Genomic DNA, 17,782 nt, shown 5'->3' with positions numbered 1-17,782 from the left:
AAGGAAATGGGGTTATAAAATATAATATGCAAGTAACCTTTGACTTTTTCTTCTTTAGTTCTCATATCACTTCTACTTTTGAAGCAATTGGTCTACATTTCACTCTGGTCCATCTACTGCCATCTCTCCAGCCTGTATTTTTTTTTCCCCCAATGTTTTTACAGAGAGAGACAGAGCATGAGCGGGGGAGGGGCAGAGAAAGAGGGAGACACAGAATCCAAAACAGGCTCCAGGCTCTGAGCTGTCAGCACAAAACCTGATGCGGGGCTCGAACCCACAAACTGGGAGATCATGACCTGAGCTTAAGTTGGACCCTTACCCAACTGAGCCACCCAGGTACCCCTCTCTAGTCTGCATTCTTGACGCTCACAAACTAAATTAATATTCCAATCAGTCTCCTTGCATCCAGTTGTCCTGATTGTCAAATTTACCTTATACACTTTCGCCGTATGGATGGTCCTAAACCAACATGTTCATGTCACAGGATTCAAAAACCTTCAATTACTCCCTGTGACTTCTGGAAAAAACGCAAACTTTTCTGATAGGTATTCAAGATTCCCCCGTAGTATCATCATATCCCATATTTTATAAATAATCACTCACTCTCCATTCCTAACCCTCCAATCCAAACATCCTTTCTCATCAGTGTTTTGGCCACATCATGCTACTTCCTGCCTCTACTCCTTTACTCACATGATTTCCCTTCCTAAAATCCCTTTCCCTTCTCTTTCCCACCTATCAAAATCCTAATTCTGCTTTAAGGTCTAAGTCCGTTCGCTCATGAAGCCTTCCTAACAATGGGTTTCTGTTTCTTTCTTTCTTACACTACTGTCTATGCCAACGCATGTGTGTTCTGAGGACCTCTGGGAATTCCTGAGACCTTTTCAGGGGGCCCATAGGGTCACAACCATTTTTATAATACTAAGATGTTATCTATTTTCCTCACTGTGTTAACACCTGCAATGATGGTGCAAAAACAATGGCGGGTAAAATTCCCAGCATCTTAGCAAACTCAGCAGTGGCACCAAACTGGCTTACTTGTCATTGTATTCTTTACCACTGCATACAGTAGAGTCACTTCACTTAAGAATGTTCTTGATGAAGCTGTAACAATGACTAACATTATTAAATCCTGACCCTTGAGTACCGGGCTTTTCAATATTCTGTGTGAAGAAATGGAAGTACCCATAAAGCACTTCTCATGCACACTGTAGTATGATGGCTGTCTTGAGGAAAAGTGCTTATATAATTTTTCAGTTGCCAATTTTTTTTCACAGATACCACTTTACTTGACAGATAACTAACAAAATTCAGTTGTATAGACTTGGATATTTGGTAGATATTTTGCAGAAAATGAACAAAGTGAAACTGTCATTTCAGGAGAAACAACTGACAATATTTATTGCTTATGATAAAATTCAAGTTTTCAAACAAGTATTAGAATTTAGGACAACTTGTATTCACCACTGTGCACTTCACAGCTTCCCAATATTCCTTAGCTTCACTGGGTGAGACTGGGGCTGTGTTAACAAACGTCATTTTTTTCACCTTGTATAACAAAATGGGTCAACATTTGTAAGAGCTACTTAACTCAGTGAACCAATGTTTTCAACTGCCCTGTGAATAGTGATAAAAATTAGGCTTGGGTAAAGATCCATTCAAAATGCAAGACAGGTTTTTAATATACAAAAATTTGTTGATATGGTTTCACATTTCATATTACAACGAACCTTTAAGATGCTACTTACCTGTCAAGTTTCAATGTGGTATCAAAGAATATCTAGAATTACCTGAAAAGACTATAAACAACTCTCTTTTCTGACCACCTATATGTGTGTAAGGCTGGGTCTACTTCACATACTTCAACCAAAACAACACACTGGAACTTTTAACTACAGAAACAGATATTAAGAATCCAGCTGCCTTCTCTTAAAGAGATGTGTAAAATACATGTGTAATGCCACTCTTCTTACTATGTTGTTTTAAAAAAAAAAGTTATTTTCTATTAAAATGTTTTATGTTTATATATATTGAGTTTATTAGTTTTGTTTAAGTAAATTAATACATTTAATTTTTTTCAGTTTTAAGTTCTACTATAGTAAATATCAATATACCCACATGAAAAGCTCTTTGGGGTCCATACTTTAAGAGTATAAAGTGAAAGAATATAAAACCTTTAGAACCACCATTTCACACCATTCATTCTGGCTCTTAATTTTCCATTATATAAATTATAATAATAGTATGATACAATACCTATAGAGTACGTCATCTATTTTTATGTATGCATATTATCATTTTTGTTGGATTATAACAATAAAGAGAAAAAAAAATCCTGCTTTTTCTTTTTAACTTATAGCCCCCAGGAAAGTAAGCCAACAGATAGATACTTGCTATATTGACTTGAGATCACATTCAAGTCAAAGTGTTTAACAGAACCATGTTATACAAGTTTGGTTGGTTTCCAAAAGCTGCTCCAGAAGGCTTGAAAAATTTAAGACCACATTCCATCCCAATGCAGTTGTCAGGTTCTTTATTCCATTAAAGTTTTTAATCATTACATTGTATTCCATTGAAATAAAGTACTTCCCTTCTCTCTTTACACATGTGGCCCCCACTCCCTAGAATCTCTCCCTTTCCTTAGCCAACTCCTCCTTATGGAGCCCTTCCTTGAGCTCCCTGGCTAGCTTAGCTCTCCTCCTCATATACCCTCAGAGCACCTTATATTCCTCCTTAAATGTCACATCTCACAATTTTAATTGTGTAGTTATTCGTGTAATTATTTGATTAATGTCTGTTTCTCTCACTAGAATATATGCCCCAAGGGATATTTCAGTGATATTTCCCAATAGTACCTGCTTAATAGGGTTATAGAAATACTAAATGGATAAATATTATTAAATAAATCAACTGAAATTAATTAACCCTTTATCCTGTGATATTTTGTAATATTACAGATAAAGCAACAGGGGGGAAATTATGTTATGCATCACAGAAGAAAGTATCTGATTTCTGCTTTTCAAGAAGTGGTTAGAGAATAGAGATGCGGGTGGCAAAAGTGGCGACGGGACTGTGAGAGTCCAGGGAAGACAGGTAGTGACCTTGTCTGAGGGGGGAGCAACAGAAGTGAAGACACAGAGACAGACAAGCTGTAACTTACACTTAGAAATAGCAGGTTAGGGGCACCTGGGTGGCTCAGTCGGTTAAGCGTCCCACTCCTGACCTCGGCTTAGGTCATGATAGCGTGGTTTTGTGGGTTCAAGCCCCAAGTCGGGCGCTGGCGCTGACCACAAAGAACCTGCTTGGGATTCTCTGTCTCAGCCCCTCTCCCACTCATGCTCTAAATAAATAAATACATACATACATAAATAATAAATTTAAAGAAACAGCAGATCGGGAACAATATCAGGAGGAGGAGTCTGAGGTTTCTGGCTTGAGCAGCTGAGAGGATGGTGATTATATTTTGTGCATGTACCAAAATGCACAAAACTGAAAAAGCAGTATGGGTAGGAGGGGAGACCAATAAGAGTCTGTGAGATTTCCAAGTGGAGATATCAGGGGCCTGAGGTTGAGAGGAAAGAGCTAAGACTGTGAGTAGAATCTTGGGAGCTGTTAACACAGAGGTCTGCGGTAACTGAAGCTAGGGAAGCCCGTGTGAGGACAGCCGGCGAGAAAAGAGGAGCTGCGGACATCTGCCTGACAGGAAGGGTTTAGGTGGACAAGGGGAAAGCAAGAAGGTATAGAAGTGGCCAACCCTAAGATCAGCGTTGGTTCCCTTCTCCTCCATTTCCCATCTCTCTCCCTTCTTTCCCCTCTTCCTGCACTGCCCGCCCTGCCTGGGACGGTACGACTAGTCTACTAACTGGACTGCTTGCCTTCTTTCTCTCCTTCCAGTGCATCCTGTATACCCCCTGCCAGACTGACCTCTGTACAGCTGCACTGTCCAACAGTAACTACTAGCCACACAGAGCTACTTAAATTAATTAAAAACTCCTCTGTGGGGAGCCTGGGTGGCTCAGTCGCTTAAGTGTCAGACTCTTGATTCTGGCTCAGGTCATGATCTCATGGTGTGTGAGTTCATGAGATTCTTGCTCTCTCCCTCTCTCTCTCTGCCCCTCCCCCGCTTGCATGCATACATACACGCTCTCTCTCTCTCTCTTAAAATAAATAAATAAACCTTAAAAAATTCAAATTCAGTTCCTCTGTATCACTAATCACATGTTAGGGTAGGTCACTGAGAGGACATGACCGCTGATTGACCCAGGAGCTGGACTCCAACAATCAGAGGCTCCTCACCAACCGCCCCCCCTCCCCCCACCCCCGCCTCAGCTCCCCCCTCCCACCCACCATCCTTGAAAAGTACATTCCACTTGCCTTCCCTGCTCCCAGAAGCTGCCCCAAGGACACAACCTTGAGATAGTGATGTGGAATTCAGACCATCTGGTCCATATACATGACTGAACCTAGTTAAGGCCTCTATAGCAACTTTTAAGATACTGGCAGGCGGGGGTGGAGATCTTCCTGCCTTTAGGTCCACGTAAGAAAAGCCTCATAAGTTCCCTTGCTCATTAAACTGTCCACCTCTTGATATGGAGTGGCCTCTTTCTTTAGTCTCTCCTTCTCTTCAAGTACGGCGTCACTTTCAGATTTTACCCAGGAAGGTCCCAAGGAGGTTTGGAACTAACACCCTTCATGTGTCTCCACAGCCGCACGTGGCTAAGGGGCTATGGTGCCGGCCACCACAGAGACAGAACATTTCCATCATACCGAAAATTCTGTTGGGACAGTGCTGCTATAGCATTGCTTTGTCTTTTCAGCTCAAAAGTCCAATACAGCTACATTTAGCCTTAAACTAACTTCATCTCCTCCCACTACCCTAGATCAACTGGATACAAACTGGACACATCTTCCTCATCTCCACTTCCATTCATTTGCCCATGCAAGTAGGATACCCTCTGTAATATATCCACTGTGGCAGTCAGGTTTGTGTGTCAGCTTAGCCAGGCTACAGGACCCGGTTATGAAATCAAACACTAATCTAAGTGTTGTTGTGAAGGAACTGTATACACGTGGTTAACATGTACAGTCAGCTGACTTTAAAGGAAAGGATATTATTCTCACTGATCTAGGTGGGACTCACCTAATCAGTTGATGGGTCTTAAAAAAAAAAAATCCTGAGGCTTCTCTGAAAAAAAAGAAGTTCCACCTATGGACTGCAGCAGCCGCCCCTGCCCTTCCTGCCAGCATGCTCTGTGGATTATACCCCACAGCTGCATAAACCAATTCCTTCAGCTAACTCTGTTTAATAAATCAAGGGCGCCTGCGTGGCTCAGTTGGTTAGGCATCTGGCTCAGGTCATGATCTTGCGGTTCATGAGTTCGAGCCCCACATTAGGCTCTCTGCTGTCAGCACAGAGCCTGCTTCAGATGCTCTGTTCCCCACCCTCTGCCCTTCCCCCACTTGTGCTTTCTCTTTCTCAAAAGAGTTTAAAAATAAATGCATCTGTTTAATAAATCTCTGTGTATGTATAGATACATACAACTATACATACACATTTGAAAGTGTGCACCTGTGTATACCTATGTGTATGTGTGTGTGTGTGTGTGTATATATATATTACTGATTCTGTTTTCTGGATTGGTATACCTTTCGGTACAGGTTTCAGTACCTAGTGAAATGTACCCTTCAAGGTGGAGCTATATACCACCACCTCCTTTAAAATTACAAACCTAGGGGCACCTGGGTGGCTCAGTCGGTTAAGCATCCGACTTCAGCTCAGGTCATAGTCTCACTGTTTGTGAGTTCGAGCCCCATATCGGGCTCTGTGCGGACAGCTCTGAGCCTGGAGCCTGCTTGGGATTCTGTGTATCTCTCTCTCTGTCCCTCCCTTGCTTGCACTCTTCCTCAAAAATAAACAAACATTAAAAAAATTAAAAGAAAAAATTTTAATTACAAATTTTTCAAAGAAAATGGCTCTTAAAACTAGCTGTACATTAGAGTCACCTTCATAAACTTTATTTAAACACATTCAGGTTTTAACCAAGAGCAAGATTAGCACATAAAGGTCAGCTTGGACCTTCACTTTTCCAAAGAGCTCTCTGGGGAGTTCTGATACACAACAGAGCTGAGGACTGCCATCCTAACCGAACTCCTCCAGCACTTTTGCTGTGCGTGCCTTTGGAAGTCACCAAACACTGCACACTGCCTGATATTCTCTCCTTCAACCAACTAACCAGCAGCGGTTGCAGGACTAACATTTGTCAGATACAAAGACACTGTGCAGGGGCCAGAGGCAACAGCATACCCACTCCTGGCCTTGAGGGGAAACGTTGAGATATACTGCTTGGTATTCCTCAAAGCACACTGATTAATAAATATTGAATGAATGAATACATGAAAATTTCACGGCAAAATTTAGTGAAGCTGATAGCGGTTTATTCAAAATAGTGCATAATTTAAATAGCTCTTATTTCTAGTTCAATTGAAAATCCTATTAGCAAGTGTTAGTAAGTGCCCAACATATTTATTTATTGATAAGACTGTACTGTTGGTATTTTACAATATTGCTGAGTAGGATTAATTCTCAACCCACTGAAAACTTGGTAGATATCTAATGCCTGTAACTACTTTCTCGGAAGCACTGAGTCACAAATGCCCGTGTGCTCTTCTACGGAGAACAGAACCAATTTCTGATGACAACACCATCCGATTTCAGTTGAAAGGAAACAGGAAGGGGTAGAGCTGGGGTTAGCAATGTGGGGCTGTGGTCATCTGAAGGTTGGCTATCCCGGTGCCTGCAATCTGTATTGCCGGCTATAAGCATCCATAAATCTTAGATAAGGCTTCTCACTATATTATTATTTTATGAATATGCTTTTAAGATAGCTAAAATGCTTTTCAATCACTGTGCATGCAGTCACTGAACAACACCCCAGTGAGGAAATCTGCTGATTTTTCTGCTTTTTCACATAAGGAGACTGAGGTCCTAAAAGAAAAAGCCCATAGGGGACTGAGAGCAGAACCGGAAGAGGGCTTCTAAATCCCTCGAATTCTACCTCATGCTCAACTTCCTGGGGGGGAGGGGACCTTTAGAAATGACTCTAACAAAAAAGAAAAAAGGAAAAAAAAAAAAAAGAAAAACACTTTTCAAAGTCTCAGAAGTACCTCCTCTCATTCACTTTTCTCTTCTTCAACCTTCTTACTACTTATGTCACAAGACAGTGTATTTACTTTTTAAAAACACTTAAGACTGTCTTAAAAATCATGAAATGGTGGTGATACCATTAGCATCACTGAATAATCTGTCAAAATTTTCATTATGTGTTTTTATTTTAAGGGATTTGGACTTAGCAGTCAAATTTTACTCCAGCTGCAAGTATCATCTTGATATATTCTAATTCATACTAACACTGTAAAGATCTATATTATTGGTTTGCTCATTATAATTAATGAAAATGTTCTTTGGTCGTTATTACAATCTATCAGGTCACATTAATCTACATTTCAAAAAGTGCCTTGGGAGAAGGAACTGTAAATGCATTTTCCTTTTGAAGGGGCCATTAGAATTTTTTTTTTTTTTGATTAAAAACCTATCTTACAGGTTTTTGTTTTTTTTTAACCAGAGACAGATTTAAGGAATACATTTGAGACTTACAGTAAAGATGCACTTTTTTATTATTAATTTGTCAAAACAAGGAAAATTGCAATTAGCTAGTAGGACTTCAGAAATAAAGGGATTTTAAATGATCTTTCCAGAGCCCTTAAGCCTTTCAAACTAATTACAAATTCAAAATATGGGGTTTGTGGTACAGAGGGAGGGATAGCTATAGTTGAAATCCTACAGATCTCTCTCCTTTTCAATTTTCAGGAATCCTGTGAATCCATTCTGTGTATACATTTCTGCCAAGTTCTGTGTTTCTCTTTAAATTTTTATTACAACTTCTTCCATTAGTGCTGTTTTTTAGGTCATGGCAGTCAGGTTATTTACCAGCAGACTCTCAACTTTAACTTGATTCTTTTGCTTCTGTGGGCTTTTCTGACCATTATTGTGGCATGCTTCTAGATGACTTATAATCAAATGAGTTCCATGGTAAATACTGACATTACATCTTTGTTCAGAATGCCCGGGGCTCCCTGCTTTCCTCATGCCTGTTTTTGTCAAATTAATGTTGACATTTCCCCAGATAATGGATAGATCACTGAATTTCAAATGGGATACTGCGTGGGGCAAGAATTCACAAGGTATTTCAGTGGAGGCTTTCTGAAAATAGGGGAAAAAACAGTAGAATGAACACTGTTACAAGGAGGAAATTTGGCTGATGATGACAATAGGTTGAAAGGGGGGGAAATAAAACAAACGCAACTCAGATTCATCAGTGAGCCACTTACTAGGGTGTTATATTCCCAGAAACATCCTGTCTTTCTGTCATTCCCTGCTTGCCATCAGCTACCAAGTCCTGCTACACATAAAACATGTATATTCTTCCTTCCCATCCCCACTGATACATCCTGGTTAAAGCATACATCATCTGCCTAGATTGTTATCCAGTCTGTCTATATTTAAACTCCTCTGAAGAATTAAACATCTTTCCACTAAAATGAAATGTCTGCCTATCTATACCTCCGATTCATAGGTCTTAATACTATATTTTGCAACTCCATCCACCAACTGCTATTATCAAATATTTAAACTTGATGTCCTGCTTTGCCTAAGTGTCAGGATCTACCACTTGTTTTTCCCCAATCAACATGGCCTCCCCTCCTTAAAATGGAGGGCCCAAGTGGCTTTACCAATACTGAATGGGAGAAGCCTAGTACTTTCTTTGTTTTGGACACAAAGGTGCAAATACAACCTAAACTTGCATAAACTTTTTGACATTGTTATTACATGCTTGATTCATACTAAGATTTAATTAGCCAAACACCTAGCCTTTTCACATAATCAGTCATTAACTTCAGCTCTTATGATTTGTACTTAGGCAGCACATATTTGTGAATCAGGAGCAGGCCATTACTTTAATTCATATTGATTTCTGTCTCCTCTAGAAATTGATTTCCAGCCATTGTTCCACAGTCTTGGTACCAAGATCAATTGCCCAGATAAGTATAGTCTCACTAGGTCCACATTTCTTCATTCTGTATTTAAATTCAATTTTGTTCACACCATTTGCTAAACTCAAAACACACAAAAATGTGTCAACTATACTCCAATTTTTAAAAAACACAAACATGTCTGTGGCTTTCTCCTGTTCTACCATTATAATCACCCTCATTAAAAAAAAAAAAAAAAAAAAAAAGGTAATGTGCTCTGTCTGACATGACTTATTTATATTGAACTTGCACTGGCTCCTGATGACCTTTCCTTTTTCTAACATTCACAAACCACCCACTTAAAAATCTCATCTTGTGATATTCCTGGAGAGTAATACTCTGGTGTCAATGTCTCCATTTATCAGAATTTAGTTTATGTCCAACTTCTACCCTAACCCTACCCCTTCTGGACAATTGTCACATTTGTCCCTCTATTATTCTGGTAATTGCCCCAGCCCTCACATCACCTCCATTAGCAACTGTGATTCCACGAGCAAATTCACCTGCTCTTTCAATACCCTGGTTGATATATAATTTTTCTAGCTAAGAAATTTAAACTCATTTGGAATAATGATATACCTTCCTACAACAGTCTCATGCAACATGGACTTTTTTTTTTTAATGTTTTTATTTATTTTTGAAGGAGAGAGAGAGAGAGAGACAGAGCATGAGCAGGGGAGGAGCAGAGAGAGAGGGAGACACAGAATCCGAAGCAGGCTCCAGGCTCCGAGCTGTCAGCACAGAGCCCGATGCGGGGCTCGAACCCACGAACCGTGAGATCGTGACCTGAGCCAAAGCCGGACGCTCAACCGACTGAGCCACCCAGGCGCCCCAAGGACTTTTTTTTTTTTTTTTAATGTTTATTTATTTTTTAGAGAGACAGAGAGAAAGAATCTGAAGCAGGCTCCAGGCTCCAAGTTGTCAGCACAGAGTTCGAGATGGGGCCCAAACTCAGGAACAGTGAGATCATGACCTGAGCCAAAGTCAGACACTCAACAGACAGCCAGCCACCCAGGCGTCTCTAGCATGGACTTCTACAGCTCCTTCCCAGGACTTGAACCTTTCAATCTAAAGTTCACCTTCACTAGCAGAAAAGACAAAAGGAATATGGAAGCTGATAAGCTTTTGTCTGTTATCTCATACCATTATACTGTCTTCCTCAAATTCTGGACAGAACACTGCTTCAGAATCTAAATAACTCAAAACCAATCCTCTCTTCCACTCATCATGCTAAGCATTTTTTTCCACAAGGTTCCACTCATGCACTCACTCTGGACTTGAAGTTTACTCTAAAATTTTAATAATAATGGAAAAAATAAGACTGGAGTGTTTCAGCGAACTATTACTATGGGATGACAGTTTTGTTAGCACTCTGAGTTAAACTGGCTTTAGTTAGTCTGGCTGGCTGGACCCAGAAGTCCAATCACCATTTATGACTGTTTCTCTGGGAAAATACATTCTGAATTCCAAAGAAGTGAGTCAGAAAGATTTTTGACTGAGACTTTGTATGCTGGACTGCCGCCTATTCTTGTTCCTACCTTCCAATCCTAACAAATCAACAAATGTAGCTTTGGAATCAGCCACATAAAGCAAAAGAGTACATCCCCTTCCCTCCATATTCAGGCAAAGTACACATTCCCTCACCTTTTGCTCTTAAATGTACAAAATGTTTTCAAAGTTGAAATGTCATGTGAATTGCTGCCATAGCAAATGGGCCAACTGAGCAGTTCTTACTAGCCTATCTTTGGTCTCCTTTCTTCTTTTGAGAGTTCCTTTTGCCAAATCACCATTCCTTTGTTTGGTTTCCTTTTTTGGTTTAGTTCCTTTTCTTTTTTATTTTGGTGAACTTAGTGCCAAAAGGTACAAGGCAAAGCCATCCTATTTCTTTGTAGAAGATACAAGAGCACAAATCCAAGTAAAGAAATGCTTGAGCAGAAGGGTCCTGCCTTATTCCCAGTCTTCCAGATCCAGAAGATCTTGTGAGCTTGAGGCAGATCTTGGTACTTCAGTTGGATTTCTGGGATTAGCCAGAAAGACTCTGGACAGCCCATAAAATAAACTATAATCTCTCTCAATAGCCCCAGCATCAATTCATTTGCCTCAGGGCCATTTAGGCTAGAAATAACCAAAATGACGTCTGGATTTGGGAGGGGGGGTGGGAGGGGATGAAGGTGGGAACCCACCTTGAAATAAAACTTGATCAATCACTCTGAAACAAAGCCTGCAAACAAAAATATGCAGACGTATGGGGAGCTGGCTCTGATTATTCTTTTACACCTTTCACACTCGGGGCAAGAAAGTAAGGTTGACATTCACCTCATTCTATATGTTGCTTCCAGACCATTAGTCCTCAATGTTCTTGGGATGAAAATAGTTCCCCTTAGGTCCATGCAAGCAGAGTATGACCCCAGAGTTTCCTAGAGCCTATTGTCTCCTACCTGCCAGCTGACGCTCCCGGCCCACAGAAAATCTGGCCCCTGGCTCACATTTCCCTCTCCATTCCAAGTTTTCCCTCATCCAGAAGGACATCTGCATCCACAGACATGACTGGGCCACCTTGACCCCTTAGTAACTTGACTTCTTATCACCAATGATGTTCTCCCTTTCATGCACTAACTTCCATGGTCCCAACCTAGACCTTGTTATTACTTGACAAATTGCCTTTCCAAAATCACTTACTCAGGAATCCCCCTTTCTGACCACCACTAACATCCTGACCTAATTGCACAATGACCTCAGAGGCCCTGTGACATTTTCTAACCAATCTGCAGATTTGCATTTCTTTCCCTCCCCTCCTTTTGTATAGTTACATTTCCCAGCTCATCATTTTAAAAGCACTCTTGCCAATATTCTGCTCTTTCCATCACAACCATCTAGCAAAGCCCTAACTTGGGCTGAATCCTGCTACCTGCTTTCGTGGTGTCTGAGTGATGCTGGAGAAAGCACAGCAGCACAGGTTGGTTTAGTTGTAAATTCAGGTCACTAGCCCCACACAGGCCCTCACCACTGCCCAGACATCCTAGAACTTTTCCTAGGTTTTCCAAGCCAGCTTGGTCTCCCATTTCACAACTGGTTCAACGTGCCAACTCCCCCCCACCTCCGCCCCTGCACTCACTGTTCTCTTCACTCTCAGCAGCTGAAAACGGAAGCTGTTGGATGAGAACTCCCTCTGCTTCTCTCCAACAAATCATAAACCAGCAGCATCCACCTGCTGCTCCTGGATCTTTGGAGATGCCGCTCCTCTGATCGAACGTTGACTCCTCCACATCTACAGACCATTCCACAGCCCATTTCAGACCGCTCTTTTCTCTAGGTCAGTTGTTCTCCTCACATGGACCCTTCTTATCAATATTTAAATCTGTTTACGGCTCCATCTGACCCACAGAAGGAAATCATCTCTGGTTCTCCAGAGTCTCCTCTGCTTACTGCGCTCTCATCCTCCAGCCCTTCACAGTCAAACTCCTAGAAAGAGAGGTACTTTGTTTCTTCTCCTGCTCATTGCATAATCTGCTCTAATCTGGATTAGAATGGCATTCCAGCATTCCCTAGAAAGAGCTTTAGGGAAGGACACCAGGGACCCCAATGCTTTTTCAGTATTCATCTAACTCACTGGTTCTTAAATGAGGGCAATTTTGCCCCCAGGGACATTTAACAATGTCTGGGCATATTTGGTTGTCACAGGTGGGGAAAGAACCCTGGCATCTCATGGGTAGAGGCCAGGGATGCTGTCAACACCCTACAATGCCTACGATGCACAGACAGCCCCCACAACATAGAGAAATCCAGCCCAAAATTTGGTACTGAGGGTGAGAAATCCTGATATGACTGAATCCCTAAAGCTACTCACCACTTCCCTCTGTTTCTTGGTTTTTAGCCTGCCCCTCTTCAGATTGCTCTCCTACCTCTGGTCATCTCATTTGGCAGTCATCTACTCATTCCTGAGTCACTACCCCTCATTCCTTAAAGATTTAAGCCCTGCCTCACTGTTAACCTCTCCAAGACATCTCTCCTGACATAATTCTTGGGGATTTCCACATGCACATGTGATCCTTCCACCACCCTGTCCTTGCAACTCCACATTGCCCCAGCCCCTCATTCCAATGCTCATATCCCAGACCTTGTCTGTACTGGTTATTGTAATTCCTTCCTCAGTGAGAAAGACTGGATTCTCCAACCAACACTTCCTATTTTTCCAGTTTACTCTCTCCAATACCCCAACTGCAAAAATTATCAAGCCCCACTAAGGTCTAACTCTCCTGATCCTATTGTCTCACCCTGCTCCTGTCCCTGGTCCTCTGCTCTCTTGCAAACACCCTGAAACTCTCTTAGCCTTGTCTTGCTTCACTGAACTGACTTGGGAGAAACCCCCAAGTTGGTGAAATCAAACTCGTTGCCTACTGTACACCTGTTCCCCAAAGCTGGACTTGAATGGGAAAAGCACGCACTCATCATGACCAGCAACCTCAAGTGGGCTCTCAGTGCTGCCAGGAAATTATACTACATTTCCCAGAACATTCACTCTCAGATGACTGTGTCACACCTTCTCCTCTCTCTCCAGGTCTCTTCCTCTCTTCCTTCCTCAATCTTAGCTAATGTCTTGCTTCTCATTTCACGGGTAAACAAGAAGCAATCAAGAAAAAACAACAATATCCTACCAGCGAAACTACTGAACTAATTCCACCTGGGTCCCCATATGGTGTTTTTATAAGAATGAATGGTCTCTACGGCCATGAAGGGTGTCCAACCTCTCCACTTCTGGACCAGATTCCACTCCTTTCTTGCCTTCTCAAGGATGTCATTCCAGAAATTTTTCCTTCTCACTCCTGCATCGTCAGGTTTTCTCTCCCTACTGGACTATTCCCATCACCTTACAAACAGTAATTCCTGTAGTTTGTTTGTTTGTTTTTGGCTATACACAGCTGGTATAAGCCTGGAGGCTGAACACCACATTGAGAGACTGTCCGCCCAGCCGGGCCCATCGGGCAGCATTCTGGGGCTTGTAACACTTGCTTGGTGGGCACACAGGCAGGGAAAAAGGGTTTGGTCATGCCCAGGAGTCCTGGAGGCTCCCTGGCCCAATGTCCTGGGCAGTGGCACCTGGGCTCAGCTTACATCATCCTGGGTCTCGGCAGCACACTCGGGCAGGACAAAGGCTGCCTGGTGCACATCACAGTTGTAGTATTTCAGCTGCATCTGTTCTACCTGCTTCTGTGTCAGCTGCTGCACGGCCTTCCAGAAGTTGGTGCTCAGATTTTTGCTGCCCAGCATGAAGCCTGCCTGGCCACTGGGGAAGGTGGGGACAGTGCAGTAAGCATAGGCCACCACAGGGAAGAGTGACCTACAGAACTGCCGCATCTCCTCGATGAGGTCCAGGTAATAGGATTCCTTGAAGAGACTCTCGGCAGGGCCTATGGGGTCTGAGGAGTCTGTGAGGATAACACTGACGGCGCCCTGGTTCTGTTCCATGAACTCAAAACCGTCGCCCATGTATAGGGTCAGCTTGGCGCTGGAGGAGCCCATGGCCAGGCCCAGCAGGAACTTCTTAGAGACCTGAATGACATCCTCGTCAATCTCACACCGGACCATGGACTCCCCAGAGGAACGCTTCACCACAGCCTGCAGGGCACCCCCATCCCCACACGCAATGGTCAGCACCTGGCATGGGCTGGGATGGCTGCAGGGGAGGCGCAGGCTGGCTGCCATCTCCTGGTAGGAGAACTCCTTCCTCTGTACACTGGATGACACCATCCAACAACAGCATGTTGCCACAGCTCTTACCGCGGAAGACAGGATATTCTGGTAGGGCTCCCAGGCAGGCAGAGCACGGGCCTGGAACCAGCTCTGCCCGCCATCCTGGCCCTACAATCTAACCCAGCTGGTGGGGCAGGGGCAATTCCTGCCATCTTAATACTAACTGTACACAAAAACAAAAAAAAAAAGGCAAACAAAACCTCTCTTCATCCTAATCCATAATAACCTCTTGCTCTGCATTTGTGTTCAGGAAAAAAAAAAAAAAAAAATGGAAAGTGTTATCTAAATGCTATGTATCCAGTCCCTTTTCTCCCATCCTGTTTTCAATCCTCCCTAGTTTTGGAGCCCACCTTTCAGCTGAGCCTTCTCTTGTCAAGGTCTCCTCCACACCGCGAATTCCAATTTCCCATCCTCATCAGCGGATTTGGTCGCTCCCCCCCCACCCCCCCGGACTTTTTACTTCCCTCATTTGGCTTCCAGGACTCTCCTCATTTTCCTCCAGCCTCACTGGCTCCTCCTTCTCAGACTCCGCTGCTGCTGCTTCCTCCTGTCTCTGACCTGTGAACACTGGAGTCCCCAGGGCTCAGTCCAGGGTGTCTTCACCCCGCCTCTTGCTGTTCTCATTCAGTCCACAGCTTTCAACACCACCTGTGCGCTAATTCCCACATCTCTAGCTCTCTTTAACTCCAGACCCATATATTTTACTGCACGTCGACATCTCTATTTGGATGTCTCAAATTTTCCATGTTGAAAACAGAATTTTTATTTTCCGCCGCCTCCCCTCCCCTCAGACTGCTCCTTCCCCGGCCCCTCCCAGGTCAAAACCCATGGAGTCATGCTTGACTGCTCTTTCTCACACACCTCACACCTGCTCTGTCAACAAATCCTATTGGTTCTTCAAAACATACTGAGAATTTGAGTATGTCTCACTAATGCCATATAAGTCACACTCAGGGCCAAGCCACCACCACCTCTCACTTGGGTTCCTGAAAAGTCCCATTGGTCCCCCTGCTTCTGCTCTTGTTCCTCCATGGTCTATTCTCAACACAGCCAAAGCGGTCCTGTTAAAACACAGGGCAGGGCAGGTCAAGTCCCTCTTCTGCTCAAAACCCCCCAGTTTATCCTCCCAAGGCTTACCTCAAATGATCTCCCAAGTCACAGTGAAACCAAAGTGTTTACAGTGAAGTCCCCACTATCTACGATTTTCACCACCTTTCATTCTGCTCGTCATGTTGGCTTCCCTCCATTTCCTCAAACATATCTCAAACTCCTACCTCAGAACCTTTGTCTATGCTCTTCCTTCTGCCTGGAATGCCCTTCATCTAGATTTCCAAATAGTCTGCTTCAGCACTCCTGCTTTCAGGTCTTTTGACTCATCACCTTCTGACCACTCTATTACTGAGAAATCACCTGAACACTCTATTTAAAACTGTAGCCAACCCCCACACCCCTAACACACACTTATAATCCTTACCTTACTTTTCTCTAAAGGACTTACCCTGTTATGGCATGTTATATATCTTATTTATTTTGTCTTTTATGTCTCTCCCACCAAAATGTAGGCTCCACAAGTATAGGGATTTTTTTTGTTATTCACTACAGTGCCTAAAATAGATTAACATTTTAATTTTTAAGGATCACATGTCTTTTCATCTAGTTAAAGACAATCAAACTTGAATTTCAGGAAATCAACCATATTTTTTGTAAAGTAGTATATTCCCTCAAAAAGGGAACCAGTTACACAAAATCCCAAATAGGATGATGACTCTTCAGACCTCCTTCTCTCTACTTAACCACAGGTGTGAAATGAAGGGGACGTATTTTTGTTCCACTTTGATCCTCATCTTCCCGAGTCTATGTTTTAGCTTAGTCTTCCTAAATCCTGTGGTCTCTCATCATCTTCCCTGGTTTTTTCCATGATAATCCTAATATTCTTTTGCCAGCCCAAACTCCTATAATCTACTCCAAATTTGGCAGAAGCTAAACCAAGGAAAACCTCATCAACTGGTATGAAACAAGAGCTGGTTAAGAATCGTCCTGCCTCTAAAAAGCCAGAAGAGTTATACATAAACCTTAAGTTCTGGCAAGGCTGGAAAAGGGGATATTACTAGTGAGAACCAGCTCATAAAATATAATTCCACAGCCTTGCCTTTCCTTCTCTGTGCTTTTGTGTGGACCACAGTTTCCATCCAGCCAGCTACAAGCAGATTCCTCGCCGGTCCACAGAGTTCCTCCCCTCATCACATTCTTCACTCCTTGTGTACTCAAGTCAATCATGCCCATTAGCATTCCTGGGTCAGTACCAGCAGAGTCAGGGTTTCTAGAAAGGGCCTTGATAATTACTCAACCTTTCCCCTACATTCCCCCTACTCTTTTCCCACTCCTTGGGGATTGGAAAGAACATGGGGTCCTCTGGGCCAGCCATGACGGATGAGCCTCTGGACTAACCCCTCAGATTGCCTTTGCTCTTAAGCAGATCTGAAATTAACAGCACCAGGGGAAACCTAGGTTGCAATGCTACCACAATGCAGAAAAACCTTTATCTGTTCCATTACCATGTGGATGGCTCCTCATCCTCATTTTTTTTTTTTTAATGTTTATTTTTTGAGAGAGAGATAGCACAAGCAGGGGAGGGGCCAAGGGGCAGGGGACAGAGGATCTGAAGCAAACTCTGTGCTAACAGCAGACAGACCAATGCGGGGCTTGATCTCATGAACCATGAATCAAGAGTTGGATGCTTAACGTACTAAGCTAACCAGGTGCTCCCATCCTCATTTTTTTTTTTTTTTTAATTTTGGAGAGAGAGAATGCATACACACACACAAGCAAGGGAGAGGGCCAAAGAGGGGGAGGGAGGGAGGAAGGGGGAGAGGGGGAGAGGGGGAGAGAGGGAGACGGAGAGGGAAAGGGAGAGGGAGAGGGAGAGGGAGAGAGAGAGGGA

At 43.0% G+C, this 17,782-nt stretch overlaps 2 protein-coding genes across 3 annotated transcripts in view; both read right to left on the bottom strand.

Moving 5' to 3' along the window:
* Positions 1-17,782, bottom strand: part of ANO6 (anoctamin 6) — a 150,751-nt gene that overhangs the window by 51,355 nt on the left and 81,614 nt on the right. The gene's annotated exons all lie outside the window — the stretch shown is intronic.
* LOC125918296 (spermidine synthase-like) lies at positions 11,936-15,873 on the bottom strand. Its single transcript, XM_049624316.1, is given in 3 exon segments — positions 11,936-14,812; positions 14,814-14,949; positions 15,813-15,873. Coding segments are annotated over 3 exon segments (816 nt in total). The 3' UTR covers positions 11,936-14,193.

Source organism: Panthera uncia, chromosome B4 (genome assembly GCF_023721935.1).
Source record: "Panthera uncia isolate 11264 chromosome B4, Puncia_PCG_1.0, whole genome shotgun sequence".
NCBI classification, from domain to species: Eukaryota; Metazoa; Chordata; class Mammalia; order Carnivora; family Felidae; genus Panthera; species Panthera uncia.
This window is presented reverse-complemented; position numbering and strand designations above follow the sequence as displayed.